This window comes from Sceloporus occidentalis, unplaced genomic scaffold (assembly GCF_023333645.1).
Source record: "Sceloporus occidentalis isolate IW3139 unplaced genomic scaffold, rSceOcc1.0.p SCAF_1, whole genome shotgun sequence".
Classification (NCBI taxonomy): domain Eukaryota; kingdom Metazoa; phylum Chordata; class Lepidosauria; order Squamata; family Phrynosomatidae; genus Sceloporus; species Sceloporus occidentalis.
Genome location: NW_028316981.1, coordinates 27,183,107 through 27,206,592, shown reverse-complemented (window position 1 = coordinate 27,206,592; position 23,486 = coordinate 27,183,107). Strand labels below are relative to the sequence as shown.

The following is a 23,486-nucleotide window of genomic DNA, read 5'->3' as shown; positions in this document are numbered from 1 at the left end:
CCACCATTCTCTCTTCCATATGCACATCCCCACAAAACAAAACCTCACAATCCTACACACACACACCCCCACACAACCCCTAAAAACCCTCTCAACACCTTACCCAGGAGGACCCAAAGCCCTGTTGAATCCCATCGAGCTCATCCTCGGAGCCCAGGTGCCTTCAGACACACACACACACACAGAGAGAGAGAGAGAGATATTGCGCACGCGCATTGCCACTGCTTCTGTGCCCCCTCTTTCACACGTTTTCTGTGGCTGGGGAATACACACACACACACACACACAGTCTCAAAGCGGCGCCATACCAACCCAGGCCTCCTCCCGGCCTTCCCTCTTTAGGCCTCCAATCCCCGGCCTCACCTGCATCCAGCCCCCGGGGCATCCTTCGAGGAGGCGGAGGAGGAGGAGGATGCAGGGCAGAGGGCAGCGGGCAGCATACAGGAGGCATCAGCCAGGCCTGGCCCGATCGGGAGGAGCCACGCAACAGGCCGCCTTGGCATGCTCCTCAGGGGGATATATATATACACACACACACACACACACACACACACACACACACGTGTGTGTATTGTGTGTATGGAAGACACCCCACACACAAAGAGAGGCAGAGACAGGAGTTGTGGGTCCATGAGAGGGCCCTCCTCTTTGGCCACCTCAGATACACACACACACACACACACATATATATGCCAGCAGCAAGCAAGATGTAGCACAAGCACACACATTCTATCCATATGTATCCATCATTTGCATAATCTGTCAAAATAAAATAACAAAAAGGGGGGGAAAGCCGCTTGCAAAGCGACCAGTGAGAGGGGAAGCATGATCCTCCCACTGCCCACCCTCGCACCTAAATCTGTCCCTGAACCTGACCCAGTTACGACCGGGGCTGAGTTCTCATTTGCCAGCAGCAAGGAAAAGCCGTTTTTTTCAAAAAGAAAGGGTAAATAGTCCGCTTTGAGAAGAACCGCGCTAAGGGGGATTTGCCCTGGATCTCTTGTGCAAGCCCTTGATCGAGTAGTGTAAAATTCGGCATGAGTGAGAACTTCCAACTTTTAAACCGGGTTGGGAACCGAGGTAAAAGGTAGTCTGAATGGCCCCGTAGTATAACCTTGGTTTTTCTCTTATGTGAACTGTTTAGTCTTGGAGCTTCTCATAACACCATAAATAGTTTAAACTTGAAATTGTTGATGCTAACTACAAAATGGTTAACTAGTTATAAAGTAAAATAAAGCACAGAAACAATGGAACATGGAACTAATACACAATTATTTTGTAGATATTTTAGTTTTGTTTGTATTTACATTTTGATTGCTTAATTGTTTTTGTAAACTGGCATAGTCACTTGGTGTGAATTGTAAAATGTTTATAATGAATATGCTAGTGATGATCTGGCTGTAATAGTCTGGATGATGGCAAATAAACCAGAGCTGAATAAGATGGCTTGATAAAAATGGCTTGATGATTCTCAAATCTAGGAATCTGGTAAGCAATCTACCCTGAATGGTGTTGCATCTCTGTGAAGGAACAAGTGTATGGTTTGGGAGTACAGTCGGCCCTTCTTATACACGGATTTTTTATACACGGATTTAAGCATACACGGTTTGAAAATGTTCCAAAAAAGTATAAATTTACCTTGATGTTCCATTTTTTAATAGGGACACCATTTTGCTATGTCATTATACTTAATGGGACTTGAGCATACACGGATTTTGTTATACACGGGGGATCTTGGAACCAAACCCCAGCGTATAACAAGGATCCACTGTACTTTTAGATCTGTCTTTGTCATTGGAGGTCCAAGTGGACTCCATGCCATGGAGTGTTTGGTGCCAGTTCGGGCTGGTGCTTAAGTTACAGTGTTTCCTGGACAGTCTTGGTCACTTCCCAAATTAGACTGAAGTTGAAGATTACTCAGAAGCTACAGCTAGTACAAAATATAACACCAAATTGTTTACTAGAATACCGTACAGGAAGGGAATAACACCAGTCTTAAAGGAACTGCACTGGTTGCCAATTAACTTCTGGTCTGAATTCAAGGTGCTGGTAAATCCCTAGACACCTTGGGCTCTCAGTACTTAAAGGAACATCTCTCTCTTCATTCATTCATTCATACACACACACACACACACACACACACACACACTTGCCTGAGAATTTAAGTCTACAAGAGGGATCCTTCTCTGTGTCCTAGCATTGGGGGCAACACAAAATAGGAGAACATGGTGGAGGGCCTTCTCAGCTGTGGCACCCTAATTGTGAAATGCTCTGCTTGTGGAGTTCTACCTGGCTCCAACATTGATTTATTTCCTGTGCCAAGCTAAAAAATAACTTTTTATTAAATCTTTTGGGGACTAACATATTTCAAGTATACATGCACATGGTTCTAAATTGCTAGGTTTTTTAAAGTGTTTTTTACTGTTGTTTTTAAGTTTTAACTGTTACTATGTTTAATATTTATCTTATTTGAATTATTTATACTTTTTAGTCTGGAAATGTTTTAAATTGTTTATATTGTATACTGCAGTGAGATTCTGTAGTAAATGGCAGAATAAACATGTTTTAATAAATAATAAATACTGGCCAACAGCTCCAGTGTTTGCAAAGTACCAAAAAAAATCTTTAGTGGGGTTCAGGTATCAGTGGTAGCAGGGAGTAGTACATTTGTACGATTAAAACTAGTGCACCAGCTATGTCTGTACCTTGAGATGTCAGATCTGGCTATGGTAACACATACTTTATTTACATCCCAGTTGGATTACTGTAATGCACTCTGTGTGAAGCTGCCTTTGCAAAATGTTGGGAAACTTCAGCACATTCAAAATGTTGCAGCTATACTGCTGTCTAGGGGTAGTTATAAGGAGCATTTAACTCCCTTGCTGAAATAGCTTCATTAGCTACCAATTCCCAGGTACAATTCAAAATGTTACTTATGATCCCAAAAACTATATACAGTATAGGTTCAGATTATCTGGAAGCCCATATCTCCCCTTATGAGCCTACCTGAGTCTGAGGCGCATTACAGACCGCCCTAAAGCGGGCGGTCTGCCGCCGCCGTCATTAGCTACGCCGAGAAGCCCCGGCGGCCAGACCACGAGGCTTCCTGGCACAGCTAAAAAGGAGTGCCGAAATGGCGCTCCTTTTTGGCCCCCGGAAGTGGTGGCGCGAGGCGCGCACTCGTGGCGTCACTTCTGCCGTGCCACGTCCGGACGCTGTGTGTCCGAGACATAAATATGGCAGCACCCGTGTGGACGGGCGCCACCATTTACTACGCGCTCCGCGCGTCCTAGGAACAGTGCCAGTTAGGAAGGTGAGACCCTTCCTAACCCTAGCACGCCCCTTCCTAACCATAGGACATGCAGAGCGCGTAGTAAATGGCAGTGTGTAACGCGCCTTAGATTCTCTGGCAGAGAGTTTTCTCTCCATCCTGTTACCCTCCCAGGCTTGTCTGGTGAGTTCACACGAGAAAACCTTTTCAGTGGCTGCTTCTAGGCAATGAAACTTCTTTCAGAGGAACATCCACTTTGACCCTTTCTGTGTTCTCATTTTGAAAATAGGCAAAGATTTTCTAATAAAAGTATTTGTTTGACTTAAGTAAGCACTTAATTGGTTGGGATAGAAGGATGTGCTGTTTCATTGTGCAATATGCCTTTTATATGCTCTAAAATTAATGTCTAAAAATGTATTTTAATAGGATTGATTCGTATGCTGCTTTAACTTTTGTATCCCATATTGTTTTAACTCTTCTGTTTAAATGTATATTGCCAGACACATTGGGAACATACATTGGGAGAAAGGCAGGCTATAAATCAAATAAATAAAAAAATATTACGAAGGAATAGGAAATCCAAAACAGCTCTGTGTTTTGTGGGACATCATTTACCAGTGTTTGGCAGGCATTGGTTGTATTTGGGAGTTCTCTTATGGCAGTGGCCCCCAAACTGTGCCCTTTAAGAGATTTTGGACTTCAGCTCTCAGAAGTCTCAGCCATGTTGGCCAATAGTCTGATTTTGAAGTCCAAAATCACTTAAAAAGCACAGCTTGGGGACCACTGCCTTATGGGAATTGGTGTGTGTGTGTGTGTGTGTGTGTGTGTGTGTGTGTGTGTGTGTAAAAGGTGTCACCCAGATGGGGGTGAATGCCTTTCCAGCATTCCTTGGTAACTGGGGATTATGCAGGGCACTTGCCCAGGTGGTTCCTTGTCCTGTCATCTCAGTAGTCCGGCACTGGGCCAGAGATGGGGCTCATCAATAAACATCCGTGTTGGTCATTGCCTGGATCTGGACCCATGCATTTGGCCTAACCCTATTTCAACTTTAATCAATAAAGTTGTAGCCTATTTTTCTCAATTTATGTTGCATTGCATGGTTATTGTTAGCATTGCATCCTTGCCTTTTGGTAAGCAAGGAAATCTAAAACAGCTCTGTGACTGCTGTTTGTGGTAATGGAATGCTAGGCTCTTTGTTATGAGGGTGGCAAAGAAATGGAGATGACAGGAACAATGGCATGGAGGTTAATGGCACATGGTGAGGTGGAATGCTTAAAATGATGGACAAGAGTACTCTGCACTGCGTGTCTGTTGCTATCTCCCATATAATAAATAACATAGAATGGCAGAAGGTATGGAAGTTACAGGAAACAATGCTAATTGCAGTATGACTACTGTACCTAAATAATATGCAGGGGTAGCTGTGTTGGCCATTTAGTAAATTCAGACAAAAATCCACCAAACAGTGATATCTTTATTGGCAAATCAAAATGCACAGTATACGTGTTGCAAGCTTTTGAAACTCTACTGGCTTCTTCATCAGGTAAGATGTTACATACCAAACAGGAGAAAAATTGGAGACGTTAGTAGGATGCCTTCATTTTGTTGTAGGCAGAGGAAAACAAAGGCCTGTGGCCTCACAGGAATGGAGACATATTAGTTTGCAAAAGAGGAGTCCTTGTTGATATGCAAATAGATTTTAAATTTCCTGGAGTTTGAGAATCTCCCTATTGCTAGAGGAGGAAGGGCCAGACTGCTAAAGATACCTTCCCCATACCATATTAACTAAGGAGAGAAACAACAAAATGCAGGCATCTTACTAACATCTCCGATTTTTCTCCTGTTTGGTATGTAACATCTTGCCTGATAAAGAAGCCAATGGAGCTTCAAAAGCTTGCAGCAAGTATATTGTGCATTTTGATTGGCCAATAAAGGTATCCCTGTTTGGTGGATTTTTGTTTGTACCTAAATAATGTTAATCTGAAACTTTTTAAAATCTGAGATTAATCCAAATGGAAAACAAGCTGCCTTGAGTCCTGTTAAGGGAGAAAGTGGGGGATATAAAATAAATAAATAAATAAATAAATAAATAAATAAATAAGGAATACTATTTAAACATGAAAGCAATCAAACTTAAAACGTAACAGTTGAAGTAACAAGATAGATTCATGAAGCTTTTTAATTAATTTCTTAGAGTAATATTCATAAAATGTGAGTGATTACAATAAGAAAAATGGGACACGTGTGAAAGAATTTAAAAAGTTAACAGAGGAACAAGGGGGAAACGAAGGAATTAAATGTGGTAACTGCTGTTTAAAATCGAGCAAAGTATTTCAGTAAGAAATCCTCAATCTTGTTTTACTATCATTTGTTTTCATACACTGTGACATATCTCTTAATGATGTATCCAGCTATTAAATCAAGATAGTGTTAGACGATTGTCAAGTGCATGATAAGTTGCAAAGTTCAGCATTACAGCATCATGTAAATAACAAGTTTGTTGCCAGCTGAGTTTCAAAGCAGTGAATAAAGAAGGCCTTTTTATGATAAATACTTCTTACTGGACAATATTTTGGCCTTTCAAATATTTCTTACATATGAAGATTCCCAGAGAATATAATTTGGAAGAGATTTCAGAATCTGTTTTTTCATCTAACAGTACAAGAATGAGAAGCATCATTGGAGAAATATCTCTTAATTTAAATGAAAGTTCTATCAGTAAATTGTGCAAGATCTTCTCCATTTTGTCTCTTTTCACATTGTTCCTTATTCGCCTTGTATTTTATGATACAGAAAAATAGCTTTTTTCCTGTTAAAATCTATTACCTATCACAGTAACAGTGTTCACAGTATCAGATTTCTGATAGTTGTTAGTAATTGTTCTTACTGTTTTGTAGATCATCTAACGAACCGAGGATCGGCCACTATACGGAATAGTAAAATTCAAGATATATCGCACATTGCATTTGGATCGAAAGTCTTTGGTCCACCTCCTCCTTCAGGTCGAAGAATCAACACAAGAGCATCTGGGGAGGTAGGAATATACTTGGTTACATAAAAACAAATCTGGAATCATGTACATAGAGGTTTGTGCATGCTATCAATACCAATAAACATTAAATGTTGTTATTATTGTTGTTATTATTATGCTTTATTTATATAGCGCTGTAGAAGTTGGCCATTAGTTTGTCACACACATTTTCAGCTGCAAACCAAATCTCTCATAGCTTCAATTAATTTAACCACTTCAGCTTACTCAAAACAATTTAACAATCATTTTCTGTTGGATTAAAGTACAGTATTTTTCCCATACAGTTTGTTGCAATTAATAAATGCTATTCATTTACTTCTTGTTATTAATAATATCATCTCCAGTTATACCGAATAATGCTGCTAAAGAGTTTAATCAAAATGTATGTTCCACTACAAATGATATTATACTACAAAATTATCTCTACTTTTTTTCCCTGACATAAATCCTAATACATGTAGAAATCTACTCTAAGGGTCTTACACCTCCAATGTTTAAATCTCAAGAAACTTATTAAAAACATGCTGGCACTGAGTACCAACAGAGTACAGTTTGAAATGGATTTGATAGTTCAGCCCATATCAAACTATTTTTCCTCAGAGATTACAATTCCCAAATCCCTTTTCCACTGAACTCTCAGAACTATGAAACTTTTTGCCAAACCTATGGCCCGTTACAGACCGCCCAAAAGGGGTGGTCTTGGGCCGCTGCCGGTTGCAGCGCGGAGGAGCCACAGCAGCCAAACCACGCGACTCCTCCGCGCTGCAAAAAAGGAGTGCAGAAATCGCACTCCTTCCGGCAACCCAGAAGAGCCGTCGCAAGTGCCAAAGCGCGCACTCGCGACGGCTCTTCCGGGTTTAGATGTCCGGATGCAGCGCGTCTGTTACGTCAAGATGGCCGCGCCCGTCTGTATAGGGCGCCGCCATCTTGCCGTACGGAATACGCGCGAGGGGCAAGGCGCAGCCGGAAGCACCGCCCCTTGCGCGTATTCCTGGCGCAACGACGGCGCAGCTTAGGCCCGTCTGTAAGGCGCTTATATTAACCATGTACAATTTCGTAAATAATGCTTTACATTCTCTTCTTTTTTCTGATGATTCCCCTGATGTTAATTTTCTACGTATGCAAGAGATATCAAGTAAATTTATTTTTCTATAAACCCATATTTGTAGATATTGGGAGGTTAAGTTCCATATCTCAGTATCGAAATACTTTGTGTTGATTTGATGTCATTGCGCTACATTTGGATGTTTTGAAGTTCTGAAAAAATGAACTTGAATTCCACGTTTATCATCATCATCATCATCACCATCATCATCATCATCTTTGACTGCTACCTACAGTTTTGAATTGGTTTTTGAGCCATTAACCTACTTTTTTATAGGTAACAAAATCTACAAGCATTAAAACTAACAGATCATGCCAAGTGCCTGCCTTTGAAAAGGGGAAAGAGCCGATACAAATCATTGGCAAGACTAAACAGTCCCCTTCTCCACTTGATGTCGTAGCTTTAGAGCAAGGAAACAAAGAAAATATTCACTGCACAAACCAGATGTTGGTGGATCAAGGTAAGATAATAATGCAATTGCTACAAATGCTACACTGAGGCATTTACTGAACTGTTCATGCATAAGAGCAGCAAGATGGTTTTGTCTGTACCTAATGTTTAGCAAACGTCTGTTGCTTCATTCTCTCATAGGTAATTATTGCAGATACCAGTTTCAACACTGGTTGTTCCTCTCCAATCCATTGTGCATTACTCCTTCATATAATGTGTATCTTGAAAAATAGTATTATTATAATACAATTATTTTCATATAAAAATTTTCACCATGTGCTCCTTTTGTTTTTACTACCTACTCAGAAATAATTGAAAGGTTTCTAGGGGCCTGAGTAGACAGGCAGGATACCACTAGCCAGGTACATGGTGTCCTGCTCCTGGTTCCAACCCAAGTCAATCCCTGGGCTGGCATGGCAACAGACAGGTCTTTATACATGCACCCATTACTACGCAATGGACCCGCTGCCACCGCACCCTTTCCTACTGCCACCATCACAACTTCCCTGAAGGCACCCAACATGACCCCATGAGGGTGAAAATGGGGTGCCTGGCTACACCCTTGTGGCCAGGCACCCCTTTCTGATGGGCCTTCCGGGATGTCACAATGGCAATGGCAGCAGGTAAGGGGCATCCAGTCTGCTGGCTGTTGCCTCGGAGTTTCCAGAAAACTCTCTAGCAAACAGTCTTTTTACACTGGTTTAAGACCTCTTTAAGATGCAGTGCCTCAGCAGTTAAGATGCTGACTCTGATGATTGCAAGATTGGCAGGTCGGCAGTTCAAGGTCCAAGTGCCGCGTGACAGAGTGAGCTCCCATCACTAGTCCCAGCTTCTGCCAACCTAGCAGTTCCAAAGCATTTAAAGTTCATAAATAGGTACCACTTTGATGGGAAGGTAACAGCATCCTCTGCAGTCACGCTGGCCACATGACCATGGAGTCATCTTTGAAACCCTGGTTCTTCCGCTTAGTAACAGAAATGAACATTACTCTCTATGTTCAGACACAACTAGGCAATCTTATCAAAGGGGAAACATTTACCTTTAACACCCCTTTGGGCTGGGATCTGTCTGGGACTGCAGTATCAGCACCTGGACTGACCAATTCCAGCCTGGGAATAATGGCCTGCATTGTCCACATAGGACGGTGCAAAGCTGAGGGGAACACAGCCTTTTTGGCCTGTATGTATAAACCATTGAACAGTCCTATTTAAAGTCTACATTGTATTAATCACAGTCTGACATCACAGCAAAAAATCAGGGATGCAGCAGGGAACAGTATCTTCCATGGCTTGTACTCAGAAAATGACTCAGTATATTGATCTGAAACTTGGCAGTGTGGGAGAGATTGTTCAAAGCTGGTTTATGAACTTGTTTAGCTAGCAAGTCTAAGAAATGGGTTATTTGTAAGAATGACCTCAAAGAGTATGACAGGTGTTTTAAAAATAGATTTTGTTTATGGTTAAATTTGTCAGACATTTCCCCCCTTTGTTGGCATCTTCTGTGAAATAATTGATTTCATTAGGTTGGGAAGAAGGTCTGGCAGGTGCTTGTCCAACTCCTTTATGCTTTGTTTATTTTTCTGGGTTTTTATCTTTCGTATTCATCCTAAATATTTTGATTTAATGACTAAGTAAATGCTAAACTCTGCATATGCTTACCAAAGGGCTGAAGTCTGTGGCAGGGGCCCTTCTCTGAGTCCCATCAGTAGAAGTAATACACATGCAAAGGCATGGTGTTGGCCTTGTATGCTGTTGCTCTGCAGTTGTAGAATACTTTTCTCTTAGTGGCCCAATTGGCCCCAAGATTGATGTCTTTCCAGTGTCAATTAAAACATGACCTTTTAATACAGCCTTTTGGTCTGTATTTTATTCAAGTCTGCACATGTGCAGTTTTAAATTGCCTTAAACTTTTCAAAGAAGTTAACCTCACTTGTTTTAACTTGTGAAAATGTTTAATTATTGTTTTTATGTGCCTTAAAGGCAATTCCAAGGGGAACATATTACTGAGTTTTCTTGTCAGAGTTCTTTTGGGGCGGGGGGGGGGGGGGGTGTCACATTGGCTTCCTCTGAGGCTGAGAGCATGTGACTTGCCCAAGGTTACCAAGTGGATTTCCATGACTGAGTGAAGATTCAAACCCTGGTCTCCCAGTGCCCTAGTCTGACACTCAAATTATTGCACCACACTAGTCAGGATTGTTTCATATGCTGTTTAAATTAGGGGTAGGGAAAGTGCAGCCCATGGGCCATATGTAACTTCCTAGGGTCTTTTTTGTGCCAATTTTTTCTTCTTCATTAATGCTCTCCAATGCTCTCGATCAGATGCAGTGTGTAATTTATCTATGCCTCTAGCAACTCTGAGCTCAGAAGAGGCTCCCCCCCCCCCCCATAGGAATGAGCCATAAAATTGACCTTTAAATTATTCCTTGTTGGAAAAGATCTATTTCTGGCTCTAAAATAGCTCAGAGAGGGCCAAAAACATGGATATGTTTCCCTCGACACCCTCTAAGGAGCACTTGAGGAAAAAATTAAAAATTCAGAAGATGTAAACCCTCCATGGTCTTCTGGGGGCCAGAGTGGCCCCCTAACTCCTGACAGATGCCCGTCCCAATTTTAAATTATTTTTACTTATTTCAATTGTTTTGAACCATTTAAATTAATTTGATTGTGCATTCTGCTGAGAACATTTGCTGTAGGGTGGTTTCAAATATTTTAAGCATGTTCATCTTCATTGTCATCATCTCTTTTCTGAGAAAACACAAGTTATTTTTTTCAGGCTGAATATATATTAATAAATTTTGAAGACGCCCCTTACTCATTTTGTAATTATCCTTTAAGAGTCCGTTTCTACATTAAATATAAGAAAATCTTAGGTTAAATATATATTCATGTACTGTATATACTCAACTATAAGTTAACTTCATATATAAATTGAGCGCAAGTCGTGGGACCAGGATTATTGATTTTGATATGAGCTGTGAACAAGTCAAGGATAAAACTTAGGGGCATGTAACAAAAGTGGTAAAGGATGAAGTAAAGGAAAACAATGCCAAAGAACGTAAACAATTCTGTTTTTGCTCAAACTAAAGGCTGGATGGATGAGGAGGGAACTACAGTAAATGGTGGCTGCGTAATGTGGGGGAGGGAAGTAGGCACAGATGGGGCTAAGAAAATGCACACGTGCAGAAAGGATGAAAAAGCAAAACAAAGAAAATAATGACCATGCTAGCAGTGACTATAGGCTTTAGCTTTAATGTGATAACTTCCCCTAATTTAAACCTAGAAATGCTGACATACACACAGATATGTCTTATTCAAGTCCTTTAAAATATGCTTCCTCTTGGTGTTCCTTTGAGGGGAAGTGCCAAAGAGCTGCTGCCATTTTCCTGCCCAGGTATTCAAAAAGATCAGAAACAGTACTGTGACGGAGAGAGTATAGGGGGTCAGTGCTTCTTTCAGATGGTTCTGGAACAGGCTAAATTCTTGCCTTTCACCACTCTACTCAAAGAAGGGGACGGTTCCTTTTTTCAATAAAAGTTAAAGTATAGTGCTTACATTGATCTGGGGATAAGTCAACCGAGGTATTTCACGTTAATTGACTAAAATTTTTAAACTTAACGGGAAGTTTTAGAATTATGCATTGAGATATCTAGTTGATTATTATATATTGTTATAATTATTTATTTGTTCAAACCACATCTGATCGTGGCCAAGGTACCAAGGGGTTCTGAGAAACCTGAAGGAATGAAGGATGCTAGTGGAGTACCTTAAAGGGTGAGGATTGCTGGTAGAAGAAGTGAAACCCAGAGCTGAAGAAATCCTATGAGGAAAATAGAATCTAAGGGTATTTTATGTTTGAATTTACCAAGTTCAGTGGTATTAACTGACTCCACTGAAGGGCCTGGGCTGAAGTTAAATGGTGAGAACAAAATTAAAACTATGGCCTGTTACAGACTGCCAAAATAAAGCTGCTTCGGGTCTCTTTGGAAGTATGCTGTTTAAATGATGCATGCATCCTAAGAATCCGGAAGCTGCACCAAAGCTGCACTCCAGTGCTTAGGAATGGAGTGTGGCTTTGGCGCGACCTCCGGACTCTTAGGACCCATGCATCATTTAAATAGCATACCTCCAAAGAGACCCGAAGCAGCTTTATTTTGGCAGTCTGTAACAGGCCTATATCTGTGATGGCTTCATCCTGGAATGAAGTGACTAACAAGGTACCATAGGGTTCTGTCTTAGGCCCAGTGCTATTCGCCATTTTTATCAATGATTTGGATGAAGGACTAGAGAGAATACTTAGCATATTTTCAGATGACACCAAATTAGGAAGAGTAGCTAATACCCCAGAGAACAGGATCAAAATTCAAAATGACCTTAATAGATTAGAAAGCTGGGCCAGAACTAACAAAATGAATGTCAGCAGGCAGAAATGTAAGGTACTGCACTTAGGCAGAAGAAATGAAGTGCATAGCTATAGGATGGGGGGCACCTGGTTTAACAAGACTAAAGCAAAAGGGAACTAGAAGTCCTAGCAAACCACAAGTTGAACATGAGTCAACAGTGTAATGTGGCAGATAAAAAGGCCAGTGCAGTTCTAGGCAGCATCAATAAAAGTATAGTGTCTAGATAGAGGGAAGTAACAATGTCATCCCATTCTGTTTTGATCAGGCCTGACCTGGAATACTGTGTCCAGTTCTGGGCACCACAGACTAAGTGAGATGTTGACAAGCTGGAGCATGTCCGAGGAGGGCGACCAAAATGGTGAAAGGTCTGAAAACCATGCCCTATGAGAAATGGCTTAGGGAGCTCAGTATGTTTAGCTTAGAGAAAAGAAGGTTAAGTGATATGATAGCACTATTTATATATTTGAAGGGATGTCATATTGAGGATGGAGTAAACTTGTTTTTAGCTGCTTTAGAGACTAGAGCACAGAGCAATGGATTCAAGCTAAAGAAAAAGAGATTCCGCCTCAACGTTAGGAATAACCTTCCTGATAGTAAGAGCTGTTTGATAGTGGAATATGCTATCTTTGAGTGTAGTGGAGTCTCCTTTTCTGGAGGTTTTTTAACAAAAGCTGGATGGCCATCTGTCAGGAGTGCTTTGATCATGTCTTCCTGCATGGCAGCAGATTGGATTGGATAGCCCTTGTGGTCTCTTCCAACACTGTTATTCTGTGAAATGTAAGTTGCCACTGGATAAATTTGTAGTCAGCCATCGTAATTTTAAACAGTCTTGCAAACACAGAAGCAAATCTCATTGTTTGTAATCTATGTATTTTATTTCATATTTGCTTAAGGTTGCAGTCTGAAAGTTAATTTGCTTGTTTAACTGTCTCTGCTGTGCAGCCACTTCCTGCTCCGTAATACCTGACATAAGTTGCTGAAAAAAGTGATGGCCCAAAAGGCCCTGAGATAGTCAGTGGCACGGCACAAATTTCATGTTTTTTAAGATCTCTCCTCTTCGAAAGTTAGAGAATAAATCTCTGTGTTTCAAAGGATTCTAAAGCAATCCGCATAAAATATAAATGTCTGCACTGCAGGGATTATGGAAATCAAACACCCTGCAACGAAATTTGCTTCAGAGCATTGATAAAGATTTGCAGGATTAAACAAAGACTACCAGAGCAGTGCATATAAATAAAGAACTCTCATGCTTTCATGATTAAAGAGAAAGAACTAAAAATAAATTATTCTTGTAAGCCCTTATTAAATTTAAGCACCAAAAGAACCCAATCATCAAGAAGAGTGAAACTTTTTACTTGTCCTAGTTAGTTACTAATGTCTGCCTTTCGTACTGTTAAATTTGATATCTCTATGGAGCAGGTTTCATTTAAAAAACAAAAAGACAAAGTGGTTCATTTGTTGTTGTTCAGTTTGTCTTTTCTGGCCACTGAGACAGCTGCCTAATGAACAATTGGACTACTATACTTACCAGTCAAACTATACCATCTCATGATTACTTCCTAGGCAATGTGGCCAACTTTAGAATGACTTTATTCCACCAAGGTGATCAAAGGTTTACAGACTCATAACTTCCTGGCAGACAAGAATGGACAGAACAAAAGCATTACTGTAGCATCTACTTGCACTTTTACATGTTTTCAGACTTCTAGGTTGGCAGAAGCTGGGACTGGTGACAGGAGCTCACTCTGTCACACGGCTCTTCAGCCTTAAACTACTGACCATACGATTGTCAGAGTAGGCATCTTAACAGCTGAGCCACCATGTCTCATTAGTGTATTGTTACTTTTTCCCCCTCCAGCCCTTTATCAGTGTAACTTGTCCACAAAAGGTTTCTAATGCAAATTATTGATGTCCTCTTGAAATATGATCCAGTTAAAGACAGTATTTGTAAATCATTAATTGTTAAGCATATCCTGGTAGTCCAGCCTCAGGTCTATGGAAACATAAATAATAGAGACTAATTGCAATGTTATTTAAAGTTTCACAGCGTTCTGAGTGGACAGAAAGGATGAAAGTGAGAATATGGCAACCAATGCAACCTGAGTTCAGGGCTAAGATAATTATCGAGCATTTTACTGCCATGATGATGGTTATCAGCAAAGGCTTTTTGATATCAGTGACCTGTCTCCTTTGTTGTCCTATCTTCTTATCTATATGTGTGTTGCAGTGCACCAGTACATACAAATGATATATGCTGTGAACTTTAACCGAAAGTCACAAAGTACACTGACAGGAATTAAGCAATCTGAACAAGAAAAGGAATAACAAGACAACATGCCAAAGCTTGGGAATACTTGAATATGTAGTTTATTACACAGACAGAAAGAACATGTATATGGGTAATATTGAGGTGGAACTGTCGAGTATCTGTTAAACCTGTAGAGAAGATAATTATTATTATTATCCCGCCCCTCTGCGCAATGCAATTGGGGTGGTTTACAGCATTAAAATGTACATTCCATAACATAACCCCTCAATCCCACCCCCTAAAAATACAATTAAACCAATTACAGTTAAAACATACTTAAAAACAGTAACAATAATAACAGATAGACAGTAACTATAGCCAATCAGAGGTCAACTAGTTGGGTCTTCTTTTGGTGGCCAGGTATCTATTCAGGAAAAGCCTGCCGGAAGAGATCCGTCTTAACCTTTTTAAAAGCTGTTTAAGGTGATAATATGACGGATCTCATCCAGCAACCCATTCCATAATCTGGGAGCAATGGCCAAAAAGGTCCTCTGGGCAGTTGCGGACAGTCTAGTTTTTAAAGTTTGCAGCAGATTCCTCCCAGAGGACCTGAATGTGTAGAGTGGATTGTATGGAAGGAGGCGGGCCAGAAGGTAGGTTGGAGCCAAGCCATTTAGGGTTTTAAAGGTGATAACCAACACCTTGTACTGGACCTGGAAACTGATGGGCAGCCAGTGAAGTGATCTTCAGATCAGTGTTATATGGTCTTTTCTGCATGTACCCGAGACCAATCTGGCCGCCATACTCTGTACTAGTTGAAGTTTCCAGACCAAGCACAAGGGTAGCCCCATGTAGAGTGCATTACAGAAATCAAGACAAGAGGTTACCAGCACATGGTCCACAGTTTCTAGATCCCCAGCTTCCAGGAAAGGGCGCAGCTGGCGTATCAACCGAAGCTGATAACAGCTGGTTATCATAAGATATGATGACCAGTTGAGGTGAAATAATATATGAAGGATATCGGAAGTGAAAAAGAGGAGAATCTAAGACCAGATGGATGACTGTAGATGCTGACACCTTCAGATTCTCCTTGAATCCCTCTGATACAAAATTTACTCCATTAGAGGGTTATGTTGGAATCTTCAAATCTAGGTTCACTTCAAACCATTTATGATGGGACAAAAAAACAGTGTCATGACCAAAAATGAGACAGAAAGCATGTTTGTTATTCTACTGATCGGTTTACTCACTGTGAGTTGTCTACTGCAGAAAAGTATAGTCATATAGTCAGTTGGTGTGGCTGTCTACTTCTTCTCTAAAATATCACACATGAAAGTGGTGTAGTAGGAGTATGACTCCAGCCTGGAAGAAAAATTTTTTCATCACTTCGATGAATTGGGCTTTCACCCTCAAAAGTCTTTCCTTAATACTAAACCTGGGATGCTCCAATGGAGAATATATATACATTACACATCATCTGAGTTAATTCTTTGGAGGCTTGTATTAGAAGCCTGAGAATCCTATATATATTCTTTTTTGTTTTAGAGAAAAATATAAGGACAATATAGTAGCAACAATAAAATAAATGGGAGAACCCTATGTCTAGGAAGAATCAAGGAGCCAAGGCCAGATATAATCTTGCAAAGGGAGTGGGGAATAGATATTTGTCTCTGTTATGATTTTCATCTTTGATCCATAAACCAGAGATTATCCATATTGCTTTGTTATAATTCTTCTAATTTAAAACTGAAATTGTTTGAATTGGTGGCAAAGAGAATGCATAAACATATCTTTCCTTGCAGGTGTGAAATTCTATTACAAAAGGGAAATTGTTTGGGGCAAAGGAAGAAATAAAATGAATGAATATTGTCTATTGTTTGTCAGTCTTATCTATGCCATGTTGAATCCTTCATTAAAACATTGGGCTGCAATTAGGAGCTCCAACATAAATCTGACTCTACGGAGAAACTAATTAGACATTTAGGTTGATCATTCTTGTATTTATCTTGTTTGCTGCAATACTGTGATTATACAGTAATTTACATATTTTTTCCTAAGAAGATACACAAAATTATTCATTACTATTGATATGGAAACATTTGGTATGTGTCTGTATTTTCCCCCCAGTAGAAGAATTCCAGTATAATTTGTAGTTGAGAGATAAAAAGATTTAGTTTGGTCTAGAAAAATCCCTTTTTATTTTTAAACCACACAGTGCCACACTGAATGAAGTCCCATGACTTGTTGAACTGTTTGCATAAAAGGTGTGAAATATTATTTTGCAGTGTGAATGCTTACATCTTTTTCCACTTTGTAATACTACTGAGTTGAAAAGTATGTCTGCTTTGCTCAAAGTATTTTCCTAAAAGGGAGATAACATAGAGCTTTCTTACTTCTCTTCCTACTGTGAATGGAAGATCATCCATTGCTACCAAATACACACAGGGCACAATCTAAATTCTAGTTTTGTCTTCATTCTGCAGAGTGCGGCCAGGGAGAAATGTGTATCACTATTAGAAATCGAATCCATTTTACTACCTTCCTCCTAGCATATACACATGTACGCAGAGGAGGGAGAATGAGTATTTATATCATAGCTTGGAAACGTGACAGTCAGTCATGGTGGATGTATATAAGGCTCCTGCTTGGGCTCTCATTTAGTTTTCCTTAGTTTCATCAGAGTTGTTTTAAATCAATAGATTTGTAATTTATTGCCTTTGTAATGACAGAATTGCTCATTATTTGAAATTGCTTCTGAAAGTATCAAGCATTTTGTCAAGTTTTCCATCATTCTGTAATGTGTGGTAACACAGGTCATAACACCATATCCTAATGGCCTATGGTTTGCATTCAGTCCTTTGGGGATCCATTGCAGGTCTTGGGACCCACAACAACTGTCCGAGGCCATGGCACCCACCCCATATTTTCAAGGTTGAAATCTTCTTTGTGAGGCTCATACATACTGTTTCCCCACCCCAAAAAAATGCCACACAAGCATCTGGCACCAATGACCAAAACTGCAGTGATTTGGCTGTGTGCCTCTAGAGCTCCATAGGACCCATTCCTTTCTTCAGTTCTTTCCTTCGTTCAGTTTTCATTGTTAGTTGCAGCTCATCTCTGATAAAGGTGGAACAGTGCACAATGCAGTGTATTTATCAAGTGCAGTCAGTCTTTTAGTGGCTTTTTATTTTTGGTCTAAAACCTAGAAGATTAGCACTCCCTGCTGGAAGGGGAAGCTGTCACACATTTTGCAGCACAGAACTATATATTTGAGATTCACATATAAATCAAACATGAGGGCCTAGAAGTAGAGGTTTTGCTTCCAATTTTTTTAAAAAAGGAAACCAGAAATTAAGTTTCCGTTCAATTTTCTTCACATTCCAGCATGATGAAGAAACAGAATACAAGGCAGAGCTTTGTAGGTTAAGAGATGTGAATATACAGTATTAACAGAAATATACAATTTTGCAAGGGTTTGAAAGTCCTTAATCCCTCTTCCCTAGTGTGCTTTCACTTTACCTCTGCTCTTTCTCTTCTCTGCTTCCCATCTCCACTATTTTTCTGTTTTTTATCCTTTCTCTCTGCTTACTCACCTCCCTCCACTTAAGAAACATTTTTACTTGAAAATTATTACCATCTTGTATGGAACTTTTCTTTTTTGCAGATGAATGGGTCTTCCCTGACAAGGAAAGTTCTCATCTCAATTCCAGCAATCCACTATTAATGGCTTGTGAAACATCTTACAGCTTTTTCACCCCACCGTTGAATGGTGACCAGAGCTCTGAAAACAAACAAGCAGTTGAAGATGAGCAGGAGGATATTTTCACCTATTCCTCAAAACCTAGATCAGCACCTCATGGGAAACCCTTAAATCTTTCATCAGAAAGCTGCAGCTCTGTGGATTTAAAAGAAGAAGTCAGTGGAGTCTGGCGAGGAGCTCAAATGGAAGATGACTTCTGCGGAAATGAGAGCAATGAAGAAGTGAGTTGTTTTGGTTGTAGTGTGGCTTGTCCTTTTTCTGCTCTATTATCAGTAGTACTATATCCAGTCATTCCTTCTTATGAGATGGAAGCTCTTTCTAGCATGATATATGAGGAATTTGTGTGTATTAGAGAAAGAAACAAAGATTGAACAGCTGTTCATCAACATATCTGGACTGGCATTAAAGGTTACATTAGCAAGAATACATTTCTGCCTGGAGAACCTAAAACCAAAATGTCACTAGTGGTAAAGCTGAAAGGGTGAGGCAGGAGATGAAAGAGAAAAGATTAATAAATGAGAAATATAAGCAGTGTTCAGTTACATGTAGGAATGCTTGTGGTCTTCATTTGAGCCACATTTTAAGGTAACCAACCTGATTTAAGCTTTAGACAAATATGCAGATCAGAGCATAATTGTCAAAGTATCCACTTTCTAGGAAAAAATGCAATCAAAATTCATATAATGTTGATAATTGTCCAAATGTATTTCAAATTTTCATGTGCATTTGAAAAAAAAATAAATTGATGCAGAAATGAGACACAATGGGCTTTTACAAAAATTGGTGGGATTGGCACAGACTAGAAATAAAATCATATATCCATCATTAAATGTACAATTCATTTAGGAATGAGGTTTCATTGGCTTTAGGAGTTGTGCTGAGTGCTGATTGTTCGTTCTCAGATTGCTATCCTTTAGAATCTCTCTGGTTTCCAAAATCTCAGTTTTGTAGATATGTAAAATCTGTAGAAGCACCTTCTAATTGGTCCTTAGCAGAGGAACTCTAAGTAAACTGTATGTGAAAGAGTGACAAAGGAGAAGGCAGCAGGAGAGGAGCAGCCTTAGAATCATAGAACCATAGAGTTGGAAGAGACCAGAGGCATCCAATCCAACCCCCTACCATACAGGAACACAGCATCAAAGCACTCATGACAGATGGCCATCCAGCCTCTGTTTAAAATCCTCTGGTGAGGATGAAATGAAATAGCAAGATCCTTTTGCATATTGATTAACTAACACAGCTAGGTCTTTAAATTCTATCAGACTTGACATTTGGGAAATTCGAATATCTGTTCAAATACTTATTCCATGTCTATTTCTAGCTGTAACCAAAGGCTGAAGTTCCTGTATCTCATCTTAAGGTTTTTTTTCTCCTTACACCTATTTTTTTTTATTATTATTATTATTATTATTATTATTATTATTATTATACAATGATTCTTTGATTTAAGTGTTAAGTCAATTAAAACATGGCATAATGAACCCTGAACAATCCTGGTCACCATATGCTCTGTTTTTCAAACTTCACCAGTAGAAAGAATTGTATAAAGTGTTTCTCTCTGAAAGTTATTCTGCAGAAATATTAAACCAGTTTCTAATTAGGAGAACGACATTATGAACTGTGCAGTAATACAGTTTTTTCTCCTTACAGATATGCCATTATCATGTTCTTTCCAGTGTGATGTTTGTTTTTTGTTTATTTTCTCCACTAAAGTGAAGCTTTAGTGCATGTGTATGATGGATCCTTTCTTCAGATTGCTGTCAGACACCAAGCCTTGTGCTCTTGTCATTCCCTTGCCTAGAATTTTGAAAACCCTCTGTGGGTTTAGTAAGTAGGGCCTTAAAGTGAACTAAACCCTGGACAAAGGGGTGTGGTTTGTGTTGTGTTTGATATGGTAATAGATTATTAATCAGACCGTTTAAATAAAAGGCTTCCAGATAGAATAACAAAATGACAAAAGTTTTATTAATTAACAGACAGATTAAACATCTACTATATAGCTGGCTTCATAGGTTTTTCAGTGCAACAACTCAGAATCAAAGTAGCAACAACTTTTCCTTACTATCACCATCATTATCTGCACAGAAAATGCTATTTTCTTTGCAAATCACACACATGTGAATTTTGCATAGAATAAACTTCCAATTGTGACATTTTCTGCAGAGGAAAAAAAATCTGCACCAGAAATAATATTTCTGTGTAGAAATATTTTCTGTGCATAAAATTCAGCACAAAATCTTGTGAAGATAATGCTGTTTCCTGCACAAAACAGCCATGTACAAATTTTACGCAGAATAAATCTTGAATTGCAAATTGCAGTCCAGGATTCTTGTCAGGGTTTTTAAATTCTCAAAAAACATATTTTTCAACTATTTTTTAAAAGATTCTTGAACATTCTTTCCATCCCTCATATGGAGGCATTGTGAAGAGATTTAATACAACTATTCATTTTGGCCAAAAGAAAGAATTATGGGGAACTAGCAAAACTTCTTTATTAATAAAACAGTGCAAATGAGACAGCATGCTCTGATCCTGACCACTATGAAAATGTCTGTACTAGGCTTGCTCATAACTATGAGCAACTAAGAAATCTGTTCTTACTGACTACAGATTGCTTTTGCCTTTCTCCCTCTACCCCACCCCATCCCCTTGATCTTGTGGTCAATTTCATAAGAGCCAGATCTTATCATTCTATTGCTAGGTGTCAGTTGTACGGTTTGGCCTGCAATCTCATTGTACCCCTGAGGTTGCAATTGTTAAATAAATGCCATTAAAACATATGGCATTTATGCTCTCATGACTCTGTGAAGCATCGCAAGTCCTAATCCCCAAAGTGCATCCTACCTCTCTTCTCATTCACATTTAAATGAATAAAATTGTTCTTCTCTTCACAAAGCATGTTAACTCTGGCTTCTCAACACTAAAGATCTGGATACAAAAGGACAAGGTCCCATCTGCCCCAAAGTGGGTAGCTCTCAAGAATGATCTTTTTAAAATTATATCTCAGGAAGAGCAATCAAGTTTTCTGTATCCAGAAATTATTGTCCAAATACCCATCTGCATGTTCTTTGAAGGAATGTGATATGGCAATAGAAGAGTCGTCTCCTTGGGGAAATCAGTCTCTTCAGTGTACATATGCCATGCTACAGTTAATCAGACGTACTTTATTGAAGTTCTTGGCACCGTTGGATGATTGAATAGTAGATTTTCAGGTGCAGGGAAATGCAGCATAGAAATTGTAATGTGCATTGGTGAGTAGTGTGCAAATCCAATTAAAGGTCATTTAGTTAAAATGTGATTTAACGATTTATTTTAAAAAAAAGTAATTTTGTAAATGGTATCCTAATGTTTAAAGTATTTGCTTAGATAGTAGATAAAAGTCTGAAGTGGCATGTCTGTAGGTGTAGAATATATTGATATGTATCTTTAACAAAATCACTACTGAGGGGAATAAAGAAATATGTGTTGCTTCACAGTATCTCATGTATAAAAAGATATGAAGGTTATGGGTAAAAAGGACAAAAATACAAGTAAAGGCTGCATAAAAACTAGAAATTTGGGGCAAAAGCTGGGAGTGATGGAGAGAAGTCTTACTTATTTGCGTTTCTTTTAAAATTGCTCTTCCTCTGTAGGGTTCAAACCAGCATTCACCCCTCCCCTATTTTATCATTTTAGTCACCTTAAGCAGTAGGGTAGGTTGAGAGTTTAATTCTCATTTCCTTGTTTCTAGTCTGGCACTGTAACCACTGTTGTAATTTTTAATGTAATTTTTTCCCACCAGTAAAATATTATTAATCAATAGCCAAAGTATGTCAGGGCCATCACTGGCATGTCTATCCAATTTAACTAAGCAAAGAATTCTGGTTTAGGAGTAAAAAGAATACGGTACATGAGGGAGGGGCACTGGATCTTTCCTACTCCTGACTGATGTGAAGTCAGTTTATCCAGGTTATTTCCTTTGTTCCTGTTTTGTTTCAGATAAGGAGAAATGGCTAAAGCACCAGAGTGAAAGAAAACAAAGCAATGGTGTGGGAAGGACTGGACGTGCTTCTCTTACTGTTCCAGTAATAGAGTCCTTTACACATATTCTCACACACTCTTTGTTATAGATTGTGCACTATATTTTATATATATTTTCAATAGTTAAGTCCCTGAAGCCTGTATACTGCATGATGAAAAGGAAGTAAGTGTAACTAGTGTCTTCATAGAGTAATAACCCCAATTATTATTGTTTTTGTTGTTGTTTATTTGTATAGGGCCAGAAATTTACATGACCCTTTACAGAAACAGTTCTAAACATTATATTCTGCCAAAGGTGTACAATCTAACGTCTGTATTTCAGACAGTGAGAAAATACAGGCTTACTACATGTAAGCCTGGCTACTTATTCATATTAACTAAAGAAAGGGAAAATCTAGCAGATAGAGAAAACAATAGAAAAAAACCCACATGAAACAGCATACTATATTGTTACAAAAGTCCATAAGCCTGCTGAATTATAAGATCTTGTAGCACTTTTGAGGCTAAGTGAAAGAAGTTGGCAGCATGCGCTTTCTTAGACTTAAGTCTACTTCCTCAGATGCATTTGTTGGAGTGGAAACCAAGGACAGACATATATTATTATTATTATTATTATTATTATTATTATTATTAACCTTTATTTATAAAGCGCTGTAAATTTACACAGCGCTGTACATACAATCTTTTAGTTAAAATCCTTTGTGTATGGAAACAAAGTGGTATGGCCAATTTCGCTTTTGAAACTAGCCTGTAAGTGGGGAGAATAGATGGGTGTAGGACGCACTGTTGGGGATGGGGTCAGATAGTGTTGAAACATGTATAGTTAGCCAGGAAGCCATTATCTTTGTTCAATCTATTGCTAAGGGACTGTAGTTTGTGGGTTAACTCCAATTCTGCTGTTTCTCTTTCCAGTCTACCTTTGTACAGTGAGCCCGCACCATACACAGGCTCTTTATAGGCGTCTTTCAGCTTATGCTGAACCTGCCCGGCAATACAAACAATGGTGCATGCGCCCATGGTGCACACGCCTGGCCATGCAGCGAGCCCAAGCCCCATTCTATCCTATGGAGCTTGAGCATACATGCTTTTTGCTTTACACGGGGGGGTTGGAATGGATCCCCCACGTAAAGCGAGAGCCGACTATAGTTATTTTGTTTGGGGACCACTGTTCTGAGGTCTGAGATGGAATGCATCTGGTGCCT

General features: G+C 39.3%; 1 protein-coding gene across 5 annotated transcripts in view; it reads left to right on the top strand.

Moving 5' to 3' along the window:
* CFAP20DC (CFAP20 domain containing) overlaps window positions 1-23,486 on the top strand; it is a 254,220-nt gene that overhangs the window by 118,005 nt on the left and 112,729 nt on the right. For all 5 annotated transcript variants that reach the window (XM_089518704.1, XM_089518719.1, XM_089518733.1 and 2 more), the window contains 3 exons: window positions 6,169-6,305; window positions 7,684-7,867; window positions 18,169-18,485. In XM_089518704.1, the coding sequence (XP_089374830.1) occupies window positions 6,169-6,305; window positions 7,684-7,867; window positions 18,169-18,485 (638 nt within the window). The remainder of the gene's footprint in view (window positions 1-6,168; window positions 6,306-7,683; window positions 7,868-18,168; window positions 18,486-23,486) is intronic.